General features: G+C 35.2%; 1 protein-coding gene across 1 annotated transcript in view; it reads left to right on the top strand.

The window, feature by feature from the left end:
* Positions 1-23,416, top strand: part of twz (BTB/POZ domain-containing protein twz) — a 98,546-nt gene that overhangs the window by 12,552 nt on the left and 62,578 nt on the right. Inside the window, exons 2-3 of the mRNA XM_072544326.1 lie at positions 21,941-22,030; positions 22,338-22,529. Of these exons, the coding sequence (XP_072400427.1) occupies positions 21,941-22,030; positions 22,338-22,529 (282 nt within the window). The remainder of the gene's footprint in view (positions 1-21,940; positions 22,031-22,337; positions 22,530-23,416) is intronic.

Here is a 23,416-nt window from a genome sequence, read left to right as displayed (position 1 = left end):
CATAACAGCTGCTTCAATCTCAGCTGTTGATATACTATTTATTGCGTTTATAATGCGTTGTTTCATGTCATCTCGCGTGTTTGGTCGAGTTTGGTACACTAAGTCCTTCAATCTTCCCCACAGATAAAAGTCCAGACATGTTAAGTCTGTAGATCTAGCTGGTAATGAAAATATACTTCCCCTTCCAATCCATTTATTTGGATAACTTGCATACAAATAATCTCGAACTCGTCTGGAAAAGTGCGCAGGACACCCGTACTGTTGTAATATCATATTTCTTCTTGTTTGTAAGGAAATATCTTCTAATAAAACAGGCAACTGATTTTCCAGAAAATCCAAATATGTTTCGCCATTTAAAGTTCTATCAAAGAAATATGGATCTACGATCTTTCCATCAACTATACCACACCAAACATTAAGACTCCATCTACCTTGAACTTGCAACTCATGTATCCAGTGCGGATTCTCTTCAGCCCAAATATTATGCGGATTAACACCACCCGCACTATTAAACGTAGCCTCGTCTGTCCACAAAATCTTTGACATGATATGCGGTTGCGATATTATACTTTATTTTATACTCTTCTAAATAAGTCTCCAATTCTTTGGGCAATGTTGTAGTGAATCCACCAAGGCTTTTTGAATAACCTGTTGCCTAAAAGAAAGTATTAAAGTATATACAGAAAGTGTATAAAGAAAGACCTTCTTTTTAAAGAACTCAAGGGCAGATTATAAAGCCTAGCAGTTATTGTAAACGGCATGCCATTAGAAATATTTTTCAAGGCATGTCTCATTGATTTTGAATCCCATTGCTGTCATGTCGTCTTTCGAACATAAGTTCTAACCCTTATTTGGGGTAAAATGGTCCCCGGGTTCATTTATCCTCAACATGGAGGGGCCATTTTACCTCAAAATCTGATCAAATATAAAAACTAATTTACATCAGTGACTTATGATAATTAGAGAAATTGGACCAGATATGAAATAAACAGGGAAAAATTCAAAAAATTCTAATTACTGTAATTAAAGACACAACTTTTGCGAACACGAAATTATCAACTATACATGTGTTTTTATAGGTTATATTAAAACTAGCCTAATATGCTTCGCACAACTTCGTACATAGGGAGCGCTAGTAGTAGTGAATTTAGAGGAGAAGGTACAAATATGGGCTACCATTTTGTTTATTGCTGATATCTTGACTATTTTTTAATCGAAAAGTTCAAATTACATAATTGGCATGTAGAATTGTTTTGCTTTTTTGTGCTAGTCCGTTTTTCTGCCTAGTAAGATATGTTTTTCTGTAATGTCATAAAAACACTCACGGTGTCATTTAAGTAAGAAACGGAAAGGTGATGTAAATATGGGCTACTAGTAAAAATATTTTTATTTTTATTTTATAATTTTTTATGTACAATATTGACACATATATTCGTCTTTTTCTGCACCAGAACAATCTATATGTGCCCACAAGTTGCACATAAGGCACTGAATTTATTTTTCACCTCGATAATCTTCACAAAATTTTCCGTCACAGAAAATACAATTTACATCCGTATTTTCCTGATCCATTACACCAGGAATCTCTTCCAAATCCATATCTTCATCAGCTGGTTTAAATTCCTGCTCAGTATCGTTGCCAGAAGAACTTTCGATTTCCTTTTTATGCCGCCTCTCTGACTTGTTTTTAATTTTTTTATTAGTCACCTGCCTTGTGGACTCAGCCGTAATGTGTCGTTTTACCGCTTGTACATTTAATTTCTTTTTGCTGTTTTACTGGTCTAATGCTTCCTTGTAAGGTGAAGAAGTTATCACCGTTGATTTCGATGATTTTCTACCACGATTTGTAGATTTTTTCCTGATCGACGACACTGGTGATATTTCAAATGGACTTACAAACTTCTGCAAACCAGAAGGACCGGGTTCACTGATATTGCTTGCTTCTGGTGTTTTTGGTAGGATAGCAGGTTCAATAGCTTGCGTGCTTACAAACTTCTGCAAACCAGAAGGACCTGGTTCACTAATGTTGCTGGCTTCTGGTGTTTTTGGTAGGATAGCTTGCGGTTGTTACTCTCAATTTCTGCTGCAATAAAATCTGCATCTGAGAACACAGTCTTATTCAATGGATAAATTCCAGTGGCGTGAAATCCATTTACAACAATTTCTCCAGTTTGGCTTTTAAGGTATGCTTTGCCAAAAAGTTCTTCAATATCGTACTGAGAGAGGGCGCGGTTATTATGACGTAACCATTGTCTGATTTTTTCGCTATAGTATGCCTTGAGCGTTTCCCTGAAAGTTTTGTTTAGCGGTTGCAGTTTGTGTGTTGATTGTGGAGGTAATGAAATTATAACTATGGTATTCTACCTTGCCAGATTGATCACATCTAAATTGCGAGCATGGATGTAGTGTCCATCCAATATAAGAAGTACAGGAAACTCTTTAGAGGGTTTAACGGTATCTATGAAGAGTTTAAACAACTGTGTAAATAAATTAGACTGCACCCAACCACTAGGATGAACGGCTGATATCGATCCAGAAGGAGTACCTTTCATGAGTTGCACATTCATATTCTTTCTTGGGAAGATTAACATGGGTGGGATAAAATTCCCTCCAGCACTCATACATGCAATTAAAGTGATCAATGATCCTCTCTCAGCCAAAGTCAGCGATGCGATTTGTCTCTTTCCTTTGCGTCCCACTATTGCTGCAATTTTATTTTGTACAATGGTTAGGCCTGTTGCATCTACGTTGTAAACCTGATTACTGGAAAAATTGTATTTATCATATGCTTTTTCCAGATGATCAAAAAATATTTGAACATTCTCTTTGTTAAAGCTAGCTGCCCATCCAAAAGACGTTCCAGGCGGTCTCCTTAAAGCCAATGTATTTTTATGACGCGCCAAGAACAAATCTAGCCAACCTCTACCAGCTTTTTTTAACTGCATAAAGGGATGATTTAATCCATTTGATTCAGCCAGATTAAATGCCATTCGTTTGATATCAGTCCGCGTTAAACCATAGAATTTCGCTTCCATTTGAAGAATATAGTCCACCAAACATTTTTCTAAATCTGGGCCAAGAATAGTTTCTCTTCTCAGTTTCTTAAGTACTGCTTCATCTGAACTCAGTTCAGTCATTTTTGCTAACCGTTGTACTGTCGATATTGGGACATTATAAGTGTTAGCTGCTTTTAATGTACCCATCGTTTTATCTCTCACAGCTTGAATAGCAGATTTCATGCTATCTGGATCACAGGACTTTCGTTGTTTTGGACTTACAATACTTTTTCTATGCATTCTGAAAAGAAAAAGACCCTGTAGACTAAACTGATACAAATATGGGCTAGCTCATATTTGTAGCGCCACGCTAGCCCATATTGCAACATAACCAAACATTTATTCAAATATTAATAACTAAAATGCAACACAAATTAAAAGAAAAAGTCGAAAAAATTATGAAAATATCAGCCTTTTGCTTACAATGTGTGATAAAATATTAAATTTATTCTTAGTTTTCACCGAAAAAAAAATTGAAATATAAACAAAACTTTAAAATTTCTTGAACAGCGTCAACACTTACATGTGATTGTTTCAACGGTTACTGGACCTAGGTCACTGTAAGCTTTATTAGATATTATTTTAGACTAAAGAGTGTCTAGTCAAGCTATAGATGGTGGTGTGTATTTCATATTAATTGCGATAGCCCATATTAATAGCATAGCCCATATTTGTACCTTCTCATCTAACAAAGAAACCTAAACGGCGATTTAATGAAAATTATGAGTAATATGTTAGGGGGCCATTTGACCCAGTGGGACCATTTTACCCGACTTTCCCCCACTTGATAATACACATTTCAACTGTCAAACCTGTCTATACAGTTATGACGAATACATTCTTATTTTTTACCAACTTGATTGGTCTAATATACTTTTCAAGAAATTAGCAATAAAATTTCAAAAGTTAAAGCGTGGGAGTTTTTTGTAAAGCAGTTTATTAACCACAGTATCCAAAAGCGTTTTATAGTAGAATCATTGTTCTCACAAATTATTTATTTAACCCATAACACTACGATTATTTCGTTTTTTGAGCGAAACCTTTAACAAACTCGAACGCTTCCACTTAAGTTTTTTGTGTAAAGTGAAATGTGTCCATACTATTAAAATCTTTTTATCCCATCTAAATTCTCTCCCTACTTATGCATTCATCAACCGAACTCTTTATTTCCATTGTCCCGAGTCCTTTATCATCGGAGGAAATTCTTGAACAAAAAGCGTTGGTCTTAAAACCCTTCGAGCAGTATTTTGTCGTTCTCTAACACAAATATTAGCTTTGTACGGGGTTAAAGAAGCGCACCGAGGAAATAATTCTCCCAATTTCTCTTCTAGAACTCTCTCATTTTCGTTTCAATTAGCCTGAACAAATACCGGTACGCTGGACTACAAGGAAAATAATGGAAATTCATGGAGGATCTACTGACTATGTACGCTCTTTCGTGGCAATTCAAATACTATTTAATGGTTGAATGGGGACTAGAAGTTTTTTTATTTTGGTGGTCGAACAAAAATTGCTAGAATTGGTTTTCTATGTACGTATCGAATGATCATTTATCGGTAATTATTTGTTATATAGTAGTCGTAGTAGTAATACTAGTAGTAATAATCAGTATTTTAAGGAATAGTATATACACTCGTGATCATAAAATCCGGGTCACCTTGAAAATCACCGATATTTCATTTTTAACGAGCTTTATCGTAAATAATAATAACACAAATACAAACTAATGCATGTTTCTGGGAATTGTTGTCGACTTAGCGGTTTCCTTTGCACAAAGAATTTCAATAGTGCCGATTTTGCGGGAAAGCGCACACTTCCCAAAATGAACGGTACCTGTAACTGCCGCTTGTTTTAAATGCCTCATTTGTGCTTCGACTTTCTGTTCAAACGCAACGAACAAACGTTTATTATAGCCACCATTAGTGTTTATTAGTGCCATTATTAGTGTTTATTATTGTTTATTTTTTTGCCAAAAATACCCTTGACTGTCGTTGAAACGACACAAATTGTTGCGCTTGTGAAAGACGGTCACTCCCAACGGCAAGTCTCAAGAACTGTTGGCGTAAGCCTTTCTTCGGTTCAACGAGTCCTTCAACGCTTTCAGGAGAAGGGTTTGCTATCCAGACGACCTGGCTCTGACCGAAGAAGAATGACCACGGTACGAGATGACCGTTTTCTTGTGTTTCAGGCTTTACGAAACCGGACCTCAACTGCGATTATGCATCGAAATCGTCTACAGGAAGTACGAAATTGCAATGTTAGCGCTGCAACAGTCAGGAGAAGACTTCGTTCTCTTGTACTATCATCTCGGATAACGGCTACAGGACCGCCACTTCGCCTGGCGCATCGAGTTGCACGACAAGCTTTTGCTTGACAATACGCGCATTGGGGAATTAACGATTGGAGCAAAGAGTTATTCTCAGATGAATCCCGTTTCGGCGTAACTGGATCCGATGGACGTGTAAGAGTTTGGAGGAGAACCGGTGAATGATTTTCACAAGCTTGCATTGCTCCAAGAATGCCATTTGGTGGAGGCTCGGTCATGGCTGGGGGAGGTGTATCTTCCGACTTCCGCACATAATTACCCTTCATCGAAAACGGGTCCTTAACTGCACGAAGGGACATTACGGAGATTCTGGAAGAACAAGTTATGCATACCATGACAAGGCTTGGAGAAAACACACGGTTTTTATGCAAAACAACGCTCGAACGCACATTGCCACGATCAGTATGCAATACTTGGACGAGGTTGGAATTACGAGGTTACCCTGACCAGCTAGGTCTTTGAACCTAAATCCTATCGAACATATCTGGGACGATTTGAAAAAACGTATTTAACCCGTAACATCTCCTCCTAACAACGGACAGGAGCTTAAGGATCTGTTAGTGAGAGAGTGGAATAACATACCACAACATGTAATCCAGAGAAAAATTGAGAGTATGCCCCGTCGTCTGCAAGAGGTCATTAGAGCAAGTGGAGGCAATACACGATATTAGTCATTGAAATTTCACTGACATTTTACCACATTCTGTATTTTCCATTTTTTTCGTATGCCTGTTTTAACAACAATTTGGTTTGTTTTCTGCTTTTTCAATAAAAACAATAAAAAACCGGTTTTTTTTTTCTTTCAAAACAAACATTGATGACAAATAAAAAATACGTTACCCTAAAAAAAAGGTTATTACTGGACCAGATGCAAAAATATTCCAGAAACTTGAAATTTTCAAGGTGACCAGGATTTTATGATCGCGAGTGTACAAATAGAAACAATTTTAAGGCGGCGATTACATTGGATGCAAGTACGTACGAAACTTTAAACTTTAAACAGTTAGATGATCAGTTAAACAATCTTTAGATAGTTAAAAATCAGTCAACCTCGAAGGATGTCATTAGCAATTGCTCCCAAAAAACTGTTGTTTTACAAGTAAATATTAACAATTAATTTATAAAGTTATATCAAGATATGCATAATTAGTACAAGGTATATGAAGATCATCTTCCTTTTTTGAAAAAACAATTTGTTTGTAAATTGCAATAACTGCAATGAGAGGTTTATAGCTTTAGTTTTTATCTTTCAAACAAAAACTTAAAGCAAATAGGACAAATTGATAGTGATAGATAAGTAATTACCATCTACCAGTGACGTGACTTACTATCTTTATTAAAGAGTTTTTTTAAATTTATTAGATGGCTTTGGTAAAGACCAATTAGCCAGACGATTTTTTCTCTAACTATAATAGTTTAATATTAAAGAGTTTACGGTTTCCATTCTGTTGAATATTCAATATTCAACAGCACCAATAAAAAGATCACCAATAAGAAGATGGCATCTGTAATGTATCAGCCACATACCCAAGGGAAACAACCCCACCCCCCAAACGCAATCGTTAATCAGTTAGCCTAGAAAAGAATAATTAAAATTAATTAAATAACCTTTGCATACTCCAAATTAAATAAAGAATAAATTCGACACAGTTTAACGTATACATTTCAAATTAAACAAAGAATAACAATTTGACCTAGTTTTGACACAAGCTCGGAATGTTTAAAAATTACGACACTTTAGACCTTCGTTGGAAAATAATACAAAATACGAATTGTTAAACAGCGATAAGAATTGAGCTGAGTAGAAGGTTTGACATGACGTGATCCATTTTAACACATGGAGTAGATAGCATAATCAGCGAAAATGTAGAAACAAAGCTCCACTTCGGACTGTGACGACAAACTCAGGGTACGCGTTGGCAGTACATAAAAACAAAAGGATCAGTCAGTGCGAGGCAGTAAGGTTCTGGCGACCGAGCCAGGCAGTTAGTGCCCGGCGACCGGCGCCAGTGGTACTTCGGCGCCCAGTCAGTCAGCTCGGTAGGGCTACCTAGGGTGTTACTTGGGCAGCGTTACGGTGTGTTCAGTTCAATTATCGTGATATCGTGTCCGACGGAAAGTAGAGAGTCGAAAATACGAATTTTAAATTTACGCTTAGTTAAATACATAGTAAATTGGAATTGGCTTGTTTTTTACCGTTAGACAAGACAAGAAGAGAACACATTTTTGCTTTGTATCTTTGCATCTTCTCGGCGTCTAAGGCAAGCCAATAACCTCTGACCCTTTACAGGGCCTGCATCGGAGTATCCTTCAGCCTTTATTCTGTTTTTTCCTACCCTCTTGTAAATCTGCGAGGGCGAAATCACTATCTATTCGAACTAGTGGACCAGTATGCCTCAAATTCGCTCGGACAGCTAAATTTCCTTTAAACACAGGGGATATTACAGTGGTGACAGTGCTAAGCATCCCTTAGCTTCAATCCTCCTTTATTACACATCTGGTAAGGATGATCGCGACAGCGAGAGCGAAAAAAACCAAGTTTACTTATTGCAAAACTAAGAAAATAAGCACAATAATATGTGTAAAGTGTGGAAAAGCGTTCCATAAATCATGCACGGCACGAGATTGGGCCGGAAAACTTCAAATTTTAGATGAAACGCTTGTGATTTGTTGTGATTCTAACATAACCTTAAATAGTGGAGATGGCATGGAAAATACTATCATTCATCTGCTAAATCAACTAATTTGTGAGTTAAGAAGTATAAATCAAATCCTAGACGAAAATAATAAGCTCCTATGGGAAAAAATAGAAAGCATAGAGAAAAACTTAGGCTATCAAGAGGGCTTAAATATGGTGTAGGCTGGAATTTCTATAGAGGCACATACAGAATTGTACATCGTTCCGAGAGGCTTCATAACAGCTGCCAGGTACATTGATGATATTCTCCAAAATTTTGTTGTGCTTTATGCTGGTTTTGTTGGAAATGACTTTGTTCTGATTCATGATAATGTCTGGCCTTACAGTGCGAGAATCGCTCAACAGTTGTTAAATGAAGTAAACATTCGTGTAATGAATTGGCCAGAATTGAGTCCAGACGCAAACCCAATCGAACATGTTTGGGACATGCTTGGGTGAAGAATACGAATGTTCCTGCCCCTTTAACCTTAAATCAGTTACAACAAGAACAATCAGTTAAACAAGAAGTCCTTTTAGAGTAATGGGAACTTATTCCTCAACAGGACATTTCTCATTTCATTTTAGGCATGCCAAGGAGAATTCAGACAATAATTCGAGCTTGTGGAGGAAACATTCATTATTAAAAAATCAGTTGGTCCGGAGACATGATTTAAGTTTTTATTATATAACTGAGCGTCATTTTGATACAACATTAACTTACGTTTTTTTCCTTAATTTTTAAATTGTTATCTACTGACGGAGCAAACGAGATTGACTCGGAGTGCACGAATGAAATCCAATGGTCCCGAAAGCGGAAGAACCGAGTTAAGGGAAGACTAGTCTCTACAGTCCTGAAAGACAACTAGTCTAGAGGAAGAAAGCCTTGATGAAAAATTACCCGGTCCTCCTGGAGGGGGTTAAGTCATGGGGCCAGCACCCCCATACGTAGAAATCCTATAAATGCTAATAATCCTAGTAATATGCCTCGGAAAACGGACGGACTCAAATGAAGACGAAACTCGCTACGGATAAGGAAAATGATTTGGGCAATGTGGGTCTAAGGATTAAGAAATAAAACAGAAGATGTAATGAAAAACCTTGAAGAAATGAAGGTTGATGTAGCAGTGCTCACAGAAACCAAAAAGAAAGGAAACGGGATTGATCAACAGTCAGACTATTTACATATACACAGTGGAGTTCCAAAAAATAACAGGGCCTCAAAAGGTGTATCAATATTGATACATAAAAAATATCAGAAAGGTCTTACTAGTTGGGAAACAATAAATGAGAGACTAGCCTCAGTAAATATTACGATAAAAGGACATAAATTAACAATTATAGGAATATATGGTGTAAACGATGACGTAAATCTAGCAGAAAAAGATCAATTTTAGACCTACTAAACGAAACCCTTATAAAAGTGGGAAACCAGAGAGAAATAATACTTCTAGGGGATTTTACCTCAAGAGTAGGAAAAAGGGAGAAAGATCCTGTAATCGGAAGATATGGTGAAGAGGCTAAAAATGATAATGGTAGACGACTAATTGAATTATGTCAACAACACCAGCTAAGAATATGGAACGGTTATTTCAAACATAGAGATATACATAAATACACTTGGCACCAAGACACTAGAAACATAAAATCTATTATCGACTATGTCATTACAAAACAATACACTAAATTAAACATCCAGGACACTAGGGCTTACAGGGGTAAGGAATGTGGATCTGACCATTATTTGGTTGCGGCTAAGGCTCTGATTCCATTTAACCGACACGTTGAAAGTATTAACACTCCAAAAGGAACTGATATAAATCTGAAGAGATATAATGTCAGAAGCCTACAAGAATATAGCACTAAAATCTTATACCAAAATAGATTAAATGAAAAACTACTCGAGGAATACCTAACTGCTGAAACCAACCAATTATACGAACATATAACTGACGGTATTCACCACGCAGCCCAAGAAGCTCTAGGCGAAGAAACCAGAACAGTCCACAGATCAGCGGGAAAAATCACTTGGAATACACAGCTAGAATTCACAAAAAAGGTCCAAAAGATATTTGCGGAAACTACAGATGTATCTCTGTCACCAGTAACTTTAGCAGGCTGTTTGGTAAAATCTTAAAAAACATGATTGAGAAAGAATACGAACCTCATGAAATTGAACAGGAAGCAGGATTTAGAGCTGGAAGATCTTGCGTAGACCACATATTTACCCTAACACAACTGAATGAAAAGAAAGTTGCAAGAAACCAGAAAATACATCTTTTATTTGTGGATCTCACAAAAGCATATGACACGATTCCTGTGAGAAAGATGTGGCAGTCTCTTGAACGATCTTCATTAAATAGCACGATCATCGCCGCAGTCAAACAATTATAGAATAAAGCAACATCAAAAATCAAACTAAACAACACCTTATCAGAAGAATTTCCAGTAACAAAAGGCTTACGACAAGGATGCCGCGTCTCTCCAATACTATTTAAGATCTATTTAAATGAAGCACTAAAACACTGGAGAAGATCATGTTCAGGAATGGGGATCCAACTTGACGACGATACAACATTATACACTCTACATTTTGCGGACGACCAAGTAGTAGTGGCAGCAGACAAGGAAGATTTAGAATTCATGAAGAGACGGTTGTTTAAAACATATGAAGAATGGGGCCTCTCTGTAAATAGAAACAAAACGCAATACTTATGCATCGGGAATGAAGTAGAATCTAATGGTCAACGAACATGAAACAATCAAGACCTGTGAGGAATATATATATTTGGGAACAACAATCAACAAGAGTGGGCGCACCGAAAAAGAGATAGAGCAAAGAATAGTGAAAGGAAAAAGGGTGATAGGATGCCTAAACCCGATGCTATGGTCAAAAGAACTATCAAATCAAAGAAAGCATCTCCTCTTTAACTCCATCTTTAAAAGTATAGTGCTCTATGGATGCGAAACATGGCAACTTACTAAATCCCTTGGGTGACGCCTACTTGCATTAAAAATGGACTTCTGGAGAAGATCAGCTAGAAAATCAAGGCTTGATACAATACAAAATGACCATATCAGAAATATAATGGGAGTCAAGTCAACCATCATTGACGAAATTCAAAGGAGACAACTGATCTGGTATGGTCATGTGAATAGAATGGACGACGACAGGCTGCCAAACCAAATTTTAAAATGGACGCCAAGGGAAAGAAGGAAGAGAGGAAGGCCAAGACAATCCTGGCTGGGCGGCATTCAGAAGGCAATGTCGGAAAGAAACCTTCACTCTGGCGAATGGAATGACCGACGTAGCTAGAAACTGGGAACCGGAAGGCGGAGAACGCTATAAAAAAACCGGGATAATAAAAAAAATCTACTGGCGACAGTTCGTTGTTCAAAAGTTAAATTTTTATTTGAAATTGCTTAAAACAGTTTGTTTCGTTTGTGTTTACGTTATTATAATAACAAAAGTTTAAAGAGAATTAAAATTTTAAGTTTTTATTTTAAAAATGCAAGTGCTCCGTAGTATTATGCCCGCCACCTTCGTTCTTAATCAATTTACCCAATTAACAAAAACTCAATCAGCTGCAATGATCGCCCGAGATAATTTCTAATTAAATATCCAACGAAAATTGAACGCGCAGTCTTAAATTCTCGAGAGTCGAGAACACACAAGAAATCATAAATCAAAACCTTGTCAAACAGAAGCGATGGAGAGTACGTTCGTTGTTGAGTTTGGTGTGCGACTCGTGGATCACATAAACGAGCTTCTAGCTGTGATAATTATTTCCAATTATTTTCAAGGAACGTGCGTCGTTATTGGCCCTGCTAACTACTGCTATTGCTGCAATTGCTCGCAGAGGGAGTGTAACGTGAGATTGATGACCGACTTTCAAAAATTTTACACGAATGCACTTGAAGTAGTGACAGTATAGTTTGATGTATAAATCAATTAATCATTTACTGCGTTAATTTTAGGGAGGTATGAATAGGTATTTGTTATGCAAGGAAAAAAAATATTAGATTTTTGTTAGAGGTTTTGTTGTCGGACAAAAAACCAGAGCTAAAATCTAATCTTTTTCCGTGTGAAATATACAATTTTTTTCTGTTACGGAAAAAACCGACGATTTAATATTGAAATATATTATTACAATATTAGACCAGGGAACTCACGATTTTTCCATGACACCAGGGGCGGACTAAGGCCTAGAGCAAAAATTTTAGGCCTAGAGCCTAATTTTTTTAATTAATTGTTATTGTTATTTAACAGAAAAACGTGATATTCATAATTATTACCGAAACGTATCGAAATTAGGGCAAAACACCCAGAAGTCAGCCTTTTAGTGAGAATCTTAATTTGTTTCTATTGTATATATAAAAATAAAAGCGTTAAATAAAAACAAATATTTTTATCAAAAACTTTGTTTATTAATTCGGAAGAGATTAACTAAATGTTATTATTATGTTACAATTATATAAAAAAACAACACTTAACAAAATATGACACTTATCACCTGAAGTCAGCCTCATTTGTCCGCAAGTCAGCCATGTCTACCCTGTAGTCAGCCACTTACTTATTCATGCATGTTGGACATAGAAACTCTTTATTATATACATTATCATAAACGTTACCAGCAAATTCAGTAAATTTTAGATGATAGCACGCAAGACAATTGTCACAACCAATATTATTTAATTCGTTTATTTCTGTGTTACTAGTCAGTTCCTCTTCACACGAGTCACACCTTATTCTGCTCACTGTGCATGTTGTACTATTCTTCTTCTTTTTAATGTTTTTGGACTTCAATAGCTTTTCAGCATTTCTTTTTTGTAATTCTTCTTTTTTCTTTTGTCTTTATTTCTCCTTCTTTTCCTTAGCTTCCAGTCTTTTAATTTTTTTAATCAATATATCGTTCTTTTTCTGCTCCTTAATTTCTTCCTTCTGCTTCTCAAACTGTTTCCACTCATCGGAGGAAATGGCTCCTATTCTTTTAATGGACATCTTCTTTTTTATGGTCTTAGATGTACTAGGTAAAGTTAAATACTTACCTAAAACGGGTGATAGATTTGTTGATTTGACAACAATATTTGACAGGATATTTATTTTGTTTTTGATTTTTTTTGGACTGTCATTTAATTTGCTTTGCATATTTTGTGTATTATTTTCTTACAAAATATCATTTTCGGTGGGGTTTGGGTTCCTACACTCTTTATTTGTTAGTTATGGTTTTCTAAGAGTTCGTCTTCCATTCGATTTTCTTTATCATCCTCCATCTTATCTTGGTTAATGTTTGTTTCTGTTTCAGATTCCTTAGATGATATTTTCAACTTATCATGTGTCGGATGTTCTTTGTGACAGTTCAGATCTTCTGGCGTATTTGCATTAAATTCAGCAACTTCTGATTGCTGCGTTTCCTGGACTTCGTGATTTTGTGGTATGACTTCAAATTTGGAATTCGGTTATAATTACAAAGTCATTTAAGTCACTTTCTGTCAAATTATTCAAATTATTTCATCATCATATAACGGGGGTCCTACGGCGATTGCCGCTTCCCGCATTTCAGCCTCCATCTTTTCCTATCTCTCCAATCTCCCTCTTCTAAGCCTCTAGATTGCACTGTTTTTGTAATTTCCCTTCTTCAGGAATTTGGTGGTCTTCCCCTTTTCCTTCTTTCTGGCGGAACATACATTAAGGCTGTCTTCAAATTATTGTCCAGTGTATAATCACCTATATTTGGTAAACTTATATCAAAAACTTGAACTGGTTGTGACATTGTGTCTGATTGATTATGTGTATGATTAGGAAAACTTATGTCATTTATTTGTGCCTGGCTAATTGAATTTTCGGTTGAATTGAGACTTTCAGCATCGTTATTCTTTGCTGTGTTTAAAACATCAACAACGATTTTTTAGTCAACTCCAGCATTTTTCAACTCGTTACTAAGCTGATTAATTATCTTGATGGCGGTGTTCAAATGCCTGTTTTTTGTTTTCTTGTCTGGAGATTTAACATTCTTAGTGGAATTCTGATGTTTTTCAAGAATATTTTCAATATTATCAAAATAACATTTTCTAAGTACGAATATGTTTCTTTGGATCTGGTGGTGTTATTAATATCTTCAAATTCACTTGAATCACCCATTTTCAAACATTATTTTATATTTTGTAGATATATATTATGTGTACACGTGTATTATAAAAAAATGCAATTTTTTAACAATTCCAAAAAAATTTTACTCTACGACAAAATGTTTTCAAAAAAATTTAAACTTTAAACTTTTCAAAGACACAGATCCTATATACAGTACATAAATAAACTTAATTGCTAGTGGTAATTATAGGGTAATTTTCACGATTATTTTACCAAAAAAAGGACCAACTTTATTTTGAGCGTAACTCTTTTAGTTTTGATGCTAGAATCTAAAAAGAAACAAAAGGAAAGCTTTATTTAAACACATTAAAAAAGTTTTGATGGATTTTCCCGAAAAATACTTCGGTTTTTGGTTTTTTCACTTTTAAATATTCCTTTTGGAATTTGACAAATAAGAACATACTTTTCATTAGTTATAACTCTGCTATATTGTTTTCGATAAAATATTTAATTTTTGAGTTATTTGTGAAAAAACGTCTAAAAACGTAGTTTTTTTAATGAACATTTTCACTCAAATAATTCAAAAACTATTGACTTAGTGAAAAAACTCTAAAGATCAAAAGTTCCTCAGAATTAGAAGACGGAGATACTTTTACCCCATGTCCAAGTAAAAGCAACCCTGAGCTTAAGTCCAAAAGTGAAGTAGAAGGTAAGAGGTACATAAATCTAAATTTTCAAGCAAATCCGTCGTGACAATAAAAATTACACTCCAAAACGGTCATTTACTGGCCTAACTATATGTTCCAGGCTATGATATGCGTTTAAATTACTTATTTTATAAATACTAAATTTTTTCTTGTCCCTTTTACTTTGGCACGTACATTGACCATATAATGAATAAAACTTAACAAGCAAAAAAACTCAAAACAAGCGAATTCCCCATCTTACGCAGTCGTTCTTCAAACCAATAACTCCTTTTACAGAATAACAAACTACCAGTAGTAAGACGAGAATATATTGTAATGTTTCTTCATATAATCGTCGAAGATATTTTTCTAAAAGGAGATCCATTATTGCAATAGTTTAAATGTGACAAGCGCGCCCAACAAAAAGTCATTTCACTTAATCTCATGGTCACGCAGATATCTGTTTTTGGAATTGGCGCATGAGCGTGCGCCCTACATTAAGAACGGGCCAACATAAGCAAACAATATTATGATAATAGTACGATGGTGATTATTAAATTTAAATGTTTTGTAGTTCTGATTTTTATTACTTGATATTTTGTTTGCAAAACCGAATATAAGACAAAAAAAATGTAATAACTCCTCTATATCGATCTTATAATCAAAAGTTATACAAAATTTCTTGCAAATTTAAATGTAAATGCAAAAAATACTATTAAATTAAATAACCAGATACTATATTAACAGGGTTTATTTTTGTCAGTTTTTGTCAGTAGTTTTTAGAGCGGCGCCAAGTTTGCGTTACTCTCTGGGGTTTGTAGAATCCTGGATGATTCCAAAAATGAAGATAAAAATAGGTCATCAGGAAGTAATCTAGCTTAGATATGTGATATTTCTTCCATGTTCGCATCAACCTCCAGTCTAAATAAAAGTCAGTGGATATGTAACTCAGGAGCAAGCCCAATTTCAAAATTAGAATCTCTAACTGAACCTATGTATGTTAGGTATGTTAGAATAGCACACAACAAGTTGATTCCTGCAGAAGGTAAAGGTGAAAGGTGTCATTGGAATACAGGCATTTGTCCAAGGTGAGTGGTATGATCGTGCTATAAATAATGTCCTTTATGTTCCTGAACTTGTAACGAAATATTTTGCCTACCACATAGGGTATTACTATGGAGGGTTGAAAATTGGGGACAGAAATTATTGGGATAGAGATAGGGCAAGCAAAATAAATCGAAACTTATGTGAACGGTGCTCAGGGTTCATTTGGAGAGGATAAGTGAATGAAACAGGGGGATTGGATTGGGGCAACTACAAAAAAATGAAACAAAGTCTTACAAGAATCAAATCTCATTGAGTGACCTATTACCTTCACCAAAAATGCATACATTTACAGGTAAAATTCCTCAATTCTTTACATATGATGATAATGATATTAGTAGTTTAGAATATTAAAGTAATATTTTTATAATTTTTATCTACTAGTAACGTAGCAAGTTCAAACTTCTTGGGAATATCCAGTTAGTACAAAATTTTCACGTAATAATAAAAAAAATACTGCTTGCTAATTGTTGAAACAAACGTTTTGCTTTTCTAACTTAAGGAAACTGAATGTGAAATCGATATTACAAACAGATATTCTCGTTAAAACTTTTTTTAAAACCTTGGCGTATACGTTTTTCTCCAAAGGGTTTTTAAGATTCTTGATAGATTTATTTAAAAAATATTTTGGTCATTTATTTTGTAGATCACGGCGTTCTTTATGTTACATAAAGTTTAAACTTAAAAAATTCTATAATAAAACATCATTCAGTCATTATGTTGTCTTCTGCAATACTGTTTCTCAGCACTACGCTGCTGGCACTGGCACTGGCCGAGCTGTCTGATTCATTTGCCCTCAAATGAAAATTAGTCGAAGATAACAGTGAGAACATTTGATTTACTATCTGTACTCTACGGTTTTATGGGATACTTAAAATAACTCAAGAGAAATTCTAATTCTTACGGATGGCAGTGAATTTGAACGTTTTTCCGATAGAGATGGAGTTATTCCCGGATCCCTGATCTCTACGAGACAACCTAAAACGTTGGTTTTAACTTATTCTTTAATATATACGTATCTCTCGTCTTTGACAAGTAAACAGTTTAGATAATTTTTTTGTTGTCTTCTGATCGTTTGTTTCTTTCTGTATAGGTCGTGCTTCATCTATTTAGAGAAGTTTGTTTTGTTTGTTGTGTCTGTTTTGTATAAGGCATTTATTTTTTCTCCACATTCTATCTCCCTTTCTAAACAAAGGAAATATCATCATCATCTTTGGCTCTACAACCCTGTGTGGTTCTAGAGTCCTGGTTCCTACTGGCTCTTGATATAATATCTGTCTTTGGGGTCTCCCGTGACCATTCTTTCAAGGTGTCCTAGCCACCTTAGTCTATTAATTTTAATAGACCGGACGATGTTACATGTTTCATAGCATTGATACAACTCAAAATTGTAACGCCTGCGCCATGTCCCGCTTTCTTGTACTCCTCCGTATATGTGCCTAAGTATTCTTCTTTCAAAGCGACCTAACAGTTCTTCGTCGCTTTTTACCATAGTCCATGTCTCTGACGCGTATGTCAGGACAGGTTTAATAAGAGTTTCATATATTAGTATCTTGGTTTTTCTGCTAATTATGTGTGATGTTAAGAGCTGCTTTAGTCCAACGTAAGCTTTGTTCGCCGGGTATGTTCTTCTTTTAATTTCTACGCTTACTAGGTTGCTGTTATTTAGTTGTGTTCCAAGATATATAAACTTCGAGACCACTTAGAATATATGTGCTTGTCACCAGATCTTGTGGTGCCGCTATTTGTGTGCTGTTCGTGACCTTCAAGTATTTTGTTTTGGATACGTTTACCTGCAGTCCCATTGCCTTCGCGGATTTTTCTAATGTTTCAAAAGCCTGTATTAGGTCTCTTTTTGTCCGTGACCGTATCTGTACACTTCTATTGATGATCGTAACTCTGGTTGTTATGCCCCATTTCTTTATGGCTCTTTCTAACGCGATATTAAACAATATGCATATATTTGCAAATATTTGTTCACGGAATGGTTTGTATGCGAATTTGTTCCGTAACTGAAAAACCATTTGCCAAAATTAAATCTGCCCATCAAAGCACTTCTACTGCTTGACAACGCGCCTACTCACTAGGAAGGTCTTCAGTGTGACGATAAAAAAGAAATAAAACTGCTGTTCCTGCCACCCAATGTAACCAGTCTTGAACAGGCAATGGTCCAAGGGGTCATTGAGTGCTTCAAAAGAAAGTATCGCCTTTTGAAGTTCTTTCCAAACGGGAGGCTGATGACAACTTAAACCTCTTAAAAGTGCTAAAGTCAGTTAATATGTTGTTGTGTACATGTCGGCCAAGGCATACGACGAAATACCACCGTCGATGTTTCTAAAGTCTTGGAAAAAACTTTGGCTAAATATAGAAAATAAGATTGACCAAGCAAACACATCAGGAGATGAGCCAAACAACATTCTTGTTAACGAACCTGATGACAATGCAGCTCTATTGCACGACCTTTAGCAACTACCGAACTGTGGTCCCATTGTTGAAGAAGATGTTTTGGAGTGGATAAATTTTGAAAAGGAGCTACACAACTAAGTTTTGAATGACGACGAAATCGTCGAGTGTGTCATTCGCCAAGAAAATGAGAAGGATAACGACACAGATGCTGCTGAGAATGAAGAGAAAGATAAAGAAAATAAAATGAGCCACGCTGAAGGCAAAGCAGCTTTGCAACTGGCATCTACCTACGCCGAATAGCAAAAAGAAGTAACTGCCATTGATGTAATGATTATTAAAAAGTGACGTGACTTTGCACATCAAAAATCATTAGAAAAAGAAAATTCAAAAAAAAATTACTGACTTTTTTAAGTGTTTAAGAAGCCAAACCACCAATGTGCTATACTTAATACATATTTTTAAATTTTATTAGACCTATAGTTCTGTCAGTATTGTTTTATAGTATTTTTGTAACGGTCTATCTTTTCATATGTGTTAAATATATGTCAGAGTATTCCTGTGTTGTCTTCTACTTAATGTACAAATGTTTTGTTTTTGCTAGATCCATACAAACAATAAATGGGCATTTTTTAGATAAGCATTCGTTAGTTCGGCCTAGGGTCCGGTCCCGAGGTAGCCGAACTTTCGGGAGTCTGATATACGTAGTTTCTGGTATACTGGAATGTACCTATTCTATAGAATCTAGTGTCGTAACTTGCGACTACTGCGCTCTCCAATTCTGAGGTCTAACACGATCGTTCCTGGGGGATCCATTTGTTAACTGAAACTAAGAAAAGAGTGACTTCTTAGTTCAGACATGAAATGTGTAATAAAATAGGTTCAGGTATTTAGAGGCTTAACTAAAAGTATGTACACTATAGCTATAGGCAACAAAAAACGTAGAAGAAAAATAACAAGTATACAATGATCGTTGAGATTAACATACCTGTAACTATTAAATTTAATACTTTTTGCTATCAAAGGTATTTATAAATTCAGTTTTGTACAGCATATATTTGGTGTGAAATAAAATGATCCGTGCCGATAACTTGGATCTTTTAAGACCGAGGATCTTGAAATCCCATCTCTACCTTTCGCTAAACTTTATTGTTTGCGGTTTTGGGCGCTGATCGTAGGCGTGTGGGTGATCCTCCATTAAAAACACAATCGTCGTTTTTGCTCAAAGTCACGATTTTTGGGTAATTTGTTATGACGGCAAAAGATTTATGGTTGGCCGTTAAACAAACGGATCAGATTTTATCTGAGAACGTTGTTATACGATATTGAAATTATTAATTGGTATATTCGATATCGCGACACTTGATACTGAACCATAAACACAGTTACAGTTACACGAAAGCCTGAGGGTGGTCCACAAAAGACGAAATGTTGTTTGGTCGTATAAAGAATATTCTGGGTTCCGAATAAATGAACGCTCAAAAACTATGTCAATTCGGTCCTGTTGTTTCTGTCTTATCTGATAGTGCATGTGACGTCCCGGCTACCAAATGAATGAAAACTTTAAAACAAACAAAAATAGGCGAGCGGCACGGATCCAAAGCACTAGCAAATTGTGACGACAGCGATCTAAAGTTTTAATTCAGGTTTTTCTTGTGCGGTTGAGGTCACTGAACAAGTATTCTTTTTTCACAAAGTAGGAGACATGTCATAAATGGCGATAAAAGAAAGTTTGTTTAAGGCTTTTAGGTAAAAGTAAAATTATGCAAAACAAGGCGGAAAAATGCATTAGAAGCAATTAGTGTAACTATATTTATTTGGAAAACTCTAAAGAATATTTTATTAAAGCTTGAAAAAGAAATCTAAACAATTATATACAGGGCGCTAAACTCTAGAGAAAGTTTTCACAGTTTTCCCTTTAAAGTCATTTCTAATTATTTTCATCAAATTGTAGAAAAATTGTAGTAAAAGATAGTAGAAAGGGACTGGATATATAATCAGTTAAATACACTACAGCGTTTTTTGCTGACTTAGGATTATCTATCTAGTATATCAATTATATTTTACTCTGTTCGTGTGATGAACTACACGAATGATTATAAAGACTAATAATCAAATGAAAAGTCTTCTTTATGCGACACAAGTAATTTTAGATGTTATTTGAATATATTTTTCAACATTTTCTATATCTTTTTAACCCTTTAAGGTTTTAAGGATTTTTTTCTTTATAGGACGAATATTTTTTTAAAATTATGAAATCAAATAGAAGTTAATAAGTTACCTGATAAAAAAAACCGAAATTATCTTCAGTTTTTTCGTTTATGGTGTGGTAAATATTGCTTAAAGTGATCATTTGAGTATTTACCATCACTTGTGAATCACTGGTAAAGATTTCTACCACTACATCTAGACAGTAAAACAAATATTGTAAAAGAGACAATTTATTTCAAACTTAATTTTGAATGATATATAAAAAAACATTCTTTGTATAATGCTAGTCAAGGTCAGTGCAAAAATCAATGTTAATTTTTGAATCCTCACTAACATGAAATAAACCTTAGTCTCAAATTGGATCTATCTTTTTGGACCACTTGAATTCTGACTTTTTGGATGATAAAAAATCCACATGGTCCTTGTTACTATTTAGTTCTGGCTCCGAGTCACTGTAAGATGAGTATATGTATTTTTGTCTTCTTCGTACATATCCCTTCAGCTGAATTGTCAGAATTTTCATCACTGCTACCTGGAAAATCCAAAGTTGAATGAGTTTGTTGATGACACTCAGGTTTGTTTGATGTTAAATGAATATTTGATATTAAAGTAGAGGCAATATTTATGCTTGAATTGGATCGAGTGCTGCCCTTGGCTGAAGATAGTACAAGTGAAATATTGTCTTCTGTATCTGAATCACCTTCATAGTCTGAAATACAATAATTATCATCATTGGTATCATCCAGGCCTCTATTTACAAACTATTCCAGGTTGTCTTGCAGTAAGAGGCATTTTCGTATTTTCGCTCACTGAAAAAAACTGAAAAAAACTGAAAGCTCACTGAAAAAAAAAGTTTGTCAAAATATTCACCCAGAACATCTTTTCGCAAAAACTTACAAAAGATATCTCATTTTCATATGAAAGACTAGAAAGCACACTAACATTACACAACATGCAATTCCTCCGTTATTTTTGTATCCATGGAAACAAATTGTTAAGTTTGTAAAAAAATAGGTTAGGTTCTTTGGTAATGTTAAATAGTTTGTAATAACATTTAAAAATTAATAATACTTGTTATTATGACACTGGTTATTATCTAATATTTCATTGAATAAACCAATAAAAAAAATAGAATAAATTACTTAAATACTGTAACATTAATATCGGTAAAGGACCCTGCACAAATGATCGCTGGTAGCTATGTTTACCACTCAACGACCTTCACCTCGGTGCAGGCATAGGCTAGTCTAGCTTGTGCGTGGTTACAATTTAATACTCATGGCTTATAAGTTATAAAAGTAATCTCAAGCAACGCTGGTAAATATAGCTACCACTGATCCTTAAAGGGTTAATCAGGACCTTTTTTAAAATACTTTTATTTATTTCCAGGAAAAAGACTGAAGTAAGAAATGACATAGACAAAGAACCTAAAGACTTAACAAATAGGAATATGTTTCCCAGTGCCCAAATCAAAATGAGGTAAGTGACAAATGTGAGATAAATTAAATCAACTGGTCCCAGACCTGGATGGTCAATTTTTTGACAATTTAGGTCTGCACGTTTAGTGAGACAAATTTATAATCTAGAATTATGTAACGGTTATGAAACATGAAGTTTATTAAAATTTTATTATGACTTAACCACAATTTCATTGATCAAATTACGTTTGAATTTGTAGTTACCGATTTTTAACTTTAAGTTTTCAATATTCTTGATGATTTTGATGATAAACCACAATTCAAAGAACATTAAAAAAATAATAACTTCTAATTCTCTTTCTTTATAGGCTTATGTCACCAAGTACATCACCTGCCACATCTCCAACAATGTCAAACTCTTCATCACCAACCCCACCGGCTGTCAGCTACAATAAAATTACGGGAATACCTTGTGTAGCTGCTGCTTCTAGATATACAGCCCCTGTTCATATAGACGTCGGTGGTACCATCTATACCTCGTCATTGGAAACACTTACCAAGTAAGAAGATGTTTTTGTCTTAATTATATTGTTTTTTCCTAAGGTATACAACAATTTATGAATTACGTTGTGGTATCGGGCGCCCAACTGATTTTTCATGTTCACTTTGTCAAAAGAAAGACGGATTGTACTTTTTAATTTATTGTATAACTTAACACTTATAACCTTAGAAAGCTTTAGATATTTTTAAGTCAATAAAGCATCTAGAAGTAATTCTGGAAGGATCATCTCTCATGGAAGGAACACTCGGACTCCAAAATGAAGAACCCCGCAGCACTCTACTAGCTGTGCAGAAAGTCTTTCGGAGTCAAATAGGGCTTGCTGTCAAAAATCGTACTTTAGATTTTTATGTCCATGGTGAGGCATTTACGTATGAACGCTGTCATTGTGTGGTAGCCTCAACTTAGACTGATCTCGGCCAAGGTTCAGTTGGCTAATTAATCTCCAGCAATTTTCATGCGTTGGTATCTCAGGATTCATGAGAATCGCTACCAATCCCACAGTTGTCCTTGGCGTCTACTGTATCTACCGCCTCTACTGTTTTGTATAGCACAAAGCCATAATAGCCTATCAGCTAAACTGTTCTGGGCATTGGTTGATCTGTGAGGCCACAAATCTATTAAGGGATTAGACGCCTCGAAGAATAGGAGCAGTTCTGATCTTGCGCTCTTGCTAATCCAACAGTATAATAGGAGGCTCGAAATAACTGGATCTCTAGACTTTCTGAAAATCGGGTCATTGCAGGAAGCACTGATCATTAGGTTTACCTTTTTTAAAAGTATTTTCTGCATTAAGTGACTCTTGACCTCTAGAATTACTGGACAATTTAATTAGAATATATTTTTTAATCTTCTTATAAAAGGTGTAGGTTTAATGATTGTGGAGAA

The sequence above is a fragment of the Diabrotica undecimpunctata genome, chromosome 9 (genome assembly GCF_040954645.1).
Source record: "Diabrotica undecimpunctata isolate CICGRU chromosome 9, icDiaUnde3, whole genome shotgun sequence".
Classification (NCBI taxonomy): Eukaryota; Metazoa; Arthropoda; class Insecta; order Coleoptera; family Chrysomelidae; genus Diabrotica; species Diabrotica undecimpunctata.
The sequence above is the reverse complement of the archived record's forward strand: the minus strand, read 5'-3'. Positions and strand labels throughout refer to the sequence as shown.